The 7,624-nt window shown below is 28.2% G+C and overlaps 1 protein-coding gene across 1 annotated transcript; it reads right to left on the reverse strand.

The window, feature by feature from the left end:
- Positions 1-928: 928 nt before the first annotated feature.
- Positions 929-7,200, reverse strand: LOC107446346 (dnaJ protein homolog 1). The gene is made up of 3 exons (XM_087162225.1): positions 6,580-7,200; positions 3,652-3,960; positions 929-1,392 (listed from the first exon to the last, which is right to left on the reverse strand). The coding sequence occupies exons 2-3, from the start codon at positions 3,941-3,943 to the stop codon at positions 929-931; spliced, it is 756 nt and encodes a 251-aa protein (XP_087018351.1). The 5' UTR covers positions 3,944-3,960; positions 6,580-7,200.
- Between the last annotated feature and the right edge of the window lie 424 nt (positions 7,201-7,624).

Below are 7,624 nucleotides of genomic sequence, written 5' to 3' on the forward strand. Positions count from 1 at the left end.
TACTAAATCGACTATTTTAAAGCAATACCAATTAGCGCGACTATTTTAGTGGAAATATGAGTAAAAACAAATAATTTACAATGAGTTGCGCAAACTCGGTGCCTTTTTTTTTTAGCCAATTAGCGACTAAAATGAAGAATAGCTTCATGAGTTTCTCCCTTTCCCCACTATTTTTTTTTTTTTTTTGCAGCGCTTTCGTTTCATCCAAACTTTATTCTTCCTCGGTCAAAAACAAGACAGACATGTTTTACGAATCAGACTAATGGAATTGAATTGCTCCTCCTGCTTCAGGAAGCTAATGTAATATCTCTGTGGATTACGTTTTGTTCCCCTCTTTTAATTTAAACGAAGAGGCAAAATTAAAACAAATTGTCTTTAAATACACAAGATGTGTAGTTAGTTTTTTTAGAGCGATTTAGAATAGAAAAAAAAGGCACATGGTGATATATATATGGGTGATTCTTACGAAATATGACAATTCACTGTCCCTTGCTCCAAGATCTAATACTATAATACTAAAAGAACTTTTTTTTAAAATTATTAATAAATAGCATTGCTGTTACCATTTTAAAATGACTTTGCACTAGCATTGACTGTTTTGTATAGTTAAACAATTTAATTGAACTTCAAAATTTCATGTTTTTGTTACGTCCCAAACAATGTCTCCAATAATAACTAGCTTCAAAACTTCCCATAAATTTTTCAATATCTAATTTTTTTTTATCTCAACCGGTGTAAACATTTCTAGAATATACGCAGAGGGTATTATTTACAAAAACTTCGTTTAAGATAATTTTTTCTGTCAATAATTTATTTGCCCAAGAAAATCTGTCATTTTCCTGGCTACTTTTATTTAGTGATTTATTACCAAAATAGCTAGCGCAGCATGTCCTCGTTTGGATTTTGTGCCACTAAACCCTACATTCAATCAATCAAACCAAAATAGCCTATGCGTTAAATTTATTTCATTATTTATTTTTCTAAGTAATATTTTCTTTTTAAATCGCTCGTATAAATAATACATTTTATAATCTTTGATAATAAATATGATATCAGCAGGAATGGTATCAGGATTTCTGTCACCTTCTTCTTTAAATGTTATCTTAGTTCCGGCTTTCCAATCAGGTTTGACATTAATGGTCAAAACCTTATTTTCTCTTCTAGTTACTCCATGATTAACAAAATTTCTCTCTATTCTCATTTTCTTTGTGCAGCCTATCAAAACATCTTCTAATGACACTAAGAGGTCGTGATAAATAGGCGGGTTCTTTACAGGAGGTTCTTTTCTTTTAGGTTTTGCTCGTGGGCATCTAGTTGATTGAGCTCGTTGAAAATGCCTGTAGTTAGGTTTCTCAAACATATTTCCATTGGCTCCAAAAAACAAATTAAAACCTGAAATATGAACACAATTTAAAAATAATGTAAAAATACACTTAAATAATATAAAAATAAAAGAGAGCATTAAGGTTATTCTAATATTATGCAAGTCTGGCAATTTTACACCTTGTCAGCAGAATCAAGCAAATCACAAACTTTCCTTAGTACGCTTAGGTAAGAACCTTCTCTAAAACACCTTCTCTTTTTGCTTTAATTTTGACATTCATTAATAATTTGTGTCTTCTATTTGTGGTCAAAATGCTCGGTCTTTGACTTGTTTCTAACTGTTCCTTACCTCAATTGAGAAATTTCTGAGTCTGATTTTTTTCAAATTTTTTTTCTTTAAATTAAAAAAATTGAAAATATGCAATGCAGATTTTAGTCAGGGTAGTAAGTGACCAGAGTTTTTTCTAAAATAATAATAATAATAATAAAAAACTACTGGACTCTACTTTTCAAGATTTATTTGGGTTTTTTTTTAAAATTATTTACAGTCTTAGAGTAAGTCTTGCTGTATTAATAAATACCATTAATATAATTGTGTTAATTTAGCTCTATATTTTTATATATATACATATAAAGCATTTTCAATAACAAGACTCGTGGGTCTGATAATTTAAAATATATTTTTATAAAAAGTTTTCTCATTTTTTTGAATGGTTCACTATCAGTTTTCAATAAATTACCGGTTGTTAAATGAAGCGCTATTTGAAAATTTTAACCACAGTAAGTGAATCTCTAGTAAGTACAAAAAAAAATTTACACTAATAATAGAACAAATAATAATTGAAGAACTGTAACAAAAATGATTATCTTGCACATTGTAGAAAAACTCCCAAAATTCACTTTTGATATTTACGTCCAACAACAAAATACATATTTAATTGAACTGTGCCAGTAGGATTTAATAAATTAAATTATTTTTTCTGCTTAAAGCAAGATTCTAAGCCTTATTTGTATAGTCTATTTTGATTTAGAAAATAATGAATATTTTTATTGTAAATTAATTATTTCTTAGTCCGGCACCACTCCTTTTCTTTCATTATATTTTTCATCTATTATGTCGATTTTTCTTAATAAAATAAAGTGAAAAACGAACAGAAACTATCTAAATAATCTTTAAGGTTAATTTAGAATAATGCAGTTTACCTCAGTAACCTAATAAAATCCACTTAATTATGCTGTACTTAATTATGTATGTATATATATTAGGATTTAAAATTGATCAATGAAGTTTGTTTATATATCTTCTATTTTCTTTCCTTCTTCTCTTTTTTTTCTTTCAGGTAAGCAAAGCAATTTGAATTTTTTGAGAAATATTTAACTTCATTTAGAAACGTTTAAATTAATTATTTTGTTTAGAAGAACTTGAAAAGGGTATGTATTTGGAGCAAAACTATTTTAGAACATTTTGTAGCAATTTATTTTTTAAATTTTTTGTTTTCTTTTTTTGAGGAAAGCAACTTAGGTACATATTCAGAAAAATGTTTTTGAGTTTAAGCACATGCTTATACTTTGGTTAGCAAAAATGTTTGCTAATTTATTTGCCATATGCATTCAAATGTAAAATACCAAACCTTACTAAAACAGACAAAGGCATAGTTATGGCTAACAACACTGGGGACAAGATCAGCTTTTGCACGCCCTGATATACACGCACAAACACATATATATAAATATATAATAATTCGATTAATGAAATGTAATAAGCTATTAATCAAAGAATGAAACTGATTTTTCAGAAAGAGGCAAAATAAGATTTAAAATAATGAGTCAAAATGGAAAAGTGCTCAAAGCAGCAAAAACCAAATTTGTTTTAAATTTAACAATTTAGAAAGCTAGACACACAAATCAAGCAAAAAAAAAATTCTAAAGATAAGTACGTTAGCAAAAACAGCACTTCTTCAGGGGACACACTGTCTGCTAACACACAGGAGCTTTTCTGTCCTCAGTGGTAATACCAAAAACTGACTGTGCCCTGAGGCCCCATAATGGATAAACTAAATATAAAAAAAAGCAATTAAAAATTCAAAAATTGAAATGAAAATGCAATGAAAAATTAATGAAACACTAACACAAGTCAATTGTACACGGAGAAAAAAGTAATAGTGAAATTCCCACATGTAATAAGCAAAGTTACTAATCGTATTAGAAAAAAAGTAAAAATAAGCAATATTGTAAGCAACAAAGTATAATTGCTCAAAACAATACATGAAAAACAAACAACTGGAAATACAAATATATCAAGTGATGCATGAAATAAATTACACTTACTGGGATTAAAATCAGCTCTGAATTGAAGAAACTCTGAGTAGGTGAAATGATCAAAATTTTGCTTGTTTTGAAAAGGTGCTGGACTATCGCCATACTTATCATACTTTTCTCGTTTCGTTTTGTCACCCAAAACTTCATAAGCTTCAGAAATGTCTTTAAACTTAGATTCAGCTTCAGGAGACTTGTTTTTGTCAGGATGGTACTTTAAGGCCAGCTTTCGATATGCCTTTTTAATGTCATCATCAGTGGCCTTTTCTGACACACCTAATACATCATAGAATTTTTTTCCCATCACAAAAGTAACTTCACCTAAAAAGCATTATAATTTTATATATAAATAATTATAATTTTATATACATTATATAATATAAATAAAATGCAAAATACTGCATTTTTACAAACATTATAAAGAAAGAGAAATCAAATGAATCTTGAAAGGAAATATACTTACATTAAATAAATTTTAATTATGTATTTGATAAATACTGGTCATGTTTACATCATTTTTTAGATTAGTTATTAGCTATAAAAGCAATAGTAGAGATTTTTAATATTTTTATATAAAAACGAAATAGTAAAACCTGAAGAAAAGTTTTTAAAATGACTTTCTTTTGATTACCTATGCATTTTATCAATAAATGAAATCAAAGATTGACAACTTGTCAAATATTTTTAATTCCTGCTTTAACTTACTAAACTATTATATTCTTTTCTCTATGTATCTATAATATTTTGTAATTTTTATAAACAATTTTTACAAATAAAAATTAGTAACTCCTTAAAATTTAGATTAAAGTTGGATTATATTAATTGAATTTTATTTCAAATGATTCGAAGTTTATGAGCATAAAAAATAAAATAGTTCATTAATCGTAAAAGAAATAATTGATAGGTGTGAATAACTCTTCCTCAAGATATGTTTTAAATTGTTCATTAAAATTATTTTATTACATAATTATTATAAAATGATTTTATTACATAAGAAGGAGAACTAAAAACGCTTAAGAAAAATGTTATTTATACATCAAACAGAAACAAAATGTCTTATGAATGAGACATACTCTACAAATAGGCTGGTTTCAGGTAAGACAAGAAAATTTTTTTTATCAGAAATATCTAATTTTGTTCTAATTGTAATAAAATATGAAAGGCACTAGACCAGAACAACATAGAAGTCATACTCAATATCAAAAAGGCACTAAAATTATAAGTTTTTATTTAAGTGAGAGAATGATAGCATAGTGTGTAAGAATAATTTTAATGAATACATTAAATTATCTATCATAAATATATACACTTAGATTATATACATTAATGTATAGATATTTTATAAAGAACAAATATATCTTTCGTAACTAGTCTTTAAAACCATTAGAATCAACTGCAAAAGAATGCGTCATTTTCTGACTACGAAGAAATGAGAAAATATTGTTGGCTTTAAATTTATACTCATAAATAAAATTAAAATAACAGTAAATGCCAAGGATCTGAATTACTATTAGTGAAGGAGTAATAAGAATTCTACGTTTCAAACTTATTAGCTAAATAAAAAACCCATTTGAAGACCAAAAAATTAACTTAATACATAGAAACAAAGCTACAAGTGTTAATTTTAAAAGATAAAAATTTAACAAGAAGAGTATAGCAGGGTTGATTGTGCTCCGGAAAAAATCCGGTTTTCCGGATTTTTCACTAACCGTGATCCGGAAGTTTCCAGAGATCGAAGGTTCAGATGTTTCAAAAAATCATTGATCACAAAAGTTTTCGGAAATCAAATTTTCAAAGGTGGAACTTATAAACACAGTTTATTTTATTTGTTTGTTAGGAAAAGCCAGAGATACTTTATAATACATATCCAAGATTCATATTCAAGATTAATATTCACTTTTTATCAATAAATAGTTATTATAATCATAAACTCAGGAAACACATATTTGTAAATTTCAATTACTTCTCCAGGTCATCATAGGTATGCGTAAAATTTTAAGTAAACTAAGAAATATTGAGAAAAAGAAAAAAACCTTAATTTTTTTCCTAATTTTTCGATTTAAACTTTTTTTTTCTTTTTTACTCAAGAAATTTTCCGGAATTTTGACTTGGGCTCACAATCACCCCTGGTAAGGTACTTCAGTGAGAAATAATGATTTTTGTATTCATAGGTGGTAAGAGTTGGGAGTGTGAGAATGAACTTTCATAGGAGTTTTTTGCATTTAAAAATGTTTATTTCAAATAATACTTCAAACTTATCAGATAATATAATAAAAACATCTTTTAATTATATATAAAACACATAAGTTATTCATTTTTCTAAAGAAAAAACTAAAATATCCTTCATTTCAGCCAATAAGCAGAGCCTGACTAAGGCAGGAGCATACAGGGCAGTTGCCCCGGGCCCCACATTAGAGGGGGCCCCCAATTCGAATAAAAAGTTGATTTCTGGTTTCCTTCTGTAATGAACTTTTTTTTAAACATAATAAAATCCCTCAGTTTTATGTTAGCATTGTATGAACACAAAAAATCTATATTACGTAAATCCATGGCATTCTAAGGTGGAATTCAGCTAAACTTTAGCAATTACAATGGACACGCTTGGCCAATCCTAAGCCTGTATTTTTACATATCACAAAATGCGATATGTTTACAAAATACAGGCTTCTGATTAGCCTAATTAAGCCACCATAATTGCGAAAAGTTAGCTAAATTTCACCATAATGTCAGCAAGGATATGGGTTTTTCGCAGCTGGGTGACAAAATTAACAATCAGAAAATTACATTCGGCTTGATGGACATAGAATTGTCAGAAAATTAATAAAATGGACAGGACAATATTTTGGGGGGGGGATGACCATTGGGGGGGGGTTATAGCTATTTCAGGTTCTAGTTAATTTTCATGCTATATATGTATAATGAGGTGAAAAATTTAAATACCTCCATAAAATTTAGTTCTTCATTACTGAAGCAGAGGCGGCTCCAATTAGGCTAAGTCCGGCCCTGCCAATAAGCAGAGAATTAGCAGAATTTTATAACATATATTGCAACTGGGGCCCGTGACTGATTTATCATAAGGCCCCAGCCTAAGGCCTCCACATTTCTGGCGGGATTCAAATAATTTCATTTCATATAATTCTATTTCAAAAAAATTTTCTTGACTTTTTTCTAAATAATTGTGTATAAGAATTATGAGTTAACAAAAATTACAATAAATATAAGCTGTAATTCGCTAATATATCGTAATTTACTCATATAATTTTTAAGACACTTTATAAATAAACAACGAGTGCATTTTGCTTAAAGGTAATGACCAGGGCCCCCGCAATTCTAGCCTGCCTGGGGCTACTAATTTCAAAATTCTAAATCATCATTAATACATCAAATAATTTTTAAAGCAATGGATTAGTTTTAAATAACTTAAACTTCATTGGGAGTTAAAGGCAATGTATATATATTATTTGCAGTTTATGAATCAATGAAAAATTTCAATCACAATATGTAAACAAAAGAAAGTTCAGAAAATTTTCACCAACTTGAAGGATTTTAAAGAAAAAGAGTAATCACATCCGACATTTTGTTCAAAACTCTTTAATTTTAAATTCCTAAAAATAATCAATATTGGTAGGTAAGATTAAAAATCGATGTTAAAATAAATTCGCGATCGCAATGCTCGAGTACGCCGTCTAGCGGGAGCCTGTAAATATCAGACATTAATTTATCACGTTTTCATTTAGTTCCATCGAAATCATTGACAGAATCAGACGCCATTTTTTAGCAGCAAATAAGAAACAAAATTTCCCTAAGGAAAAGGCCGAAGAACTTGAGAAAAATCTCCAGAATATTAGTAAATCTTTCAGGAACAGAACACGCCAAACATTTGAAGAAAAATTCCTCAATAATTTTTAATTTCTATTATCAACAAACTTGCAACTGATGACTTCCGATTTCGGATACTGTTACAGATGTGTGTATTAAGGTAAAA

This window comes from Parasteatoda tepidariorum, chromosome 4 (genome assembly GCF_982258835.1).
Source record: "Parasteatoda tepidariorum strain Cologne lab strain chromosome 4, Ptep-v5.0, whole genome shotgun sequence".
Classification (NCBI taxonomy): domain Eukaryota; kingdom Metazoa; phylum Arthropoda; class Arachnida; order Araneae; family Theridiidae; genus Parasteatoda; species Parasteatoda tepidariorum.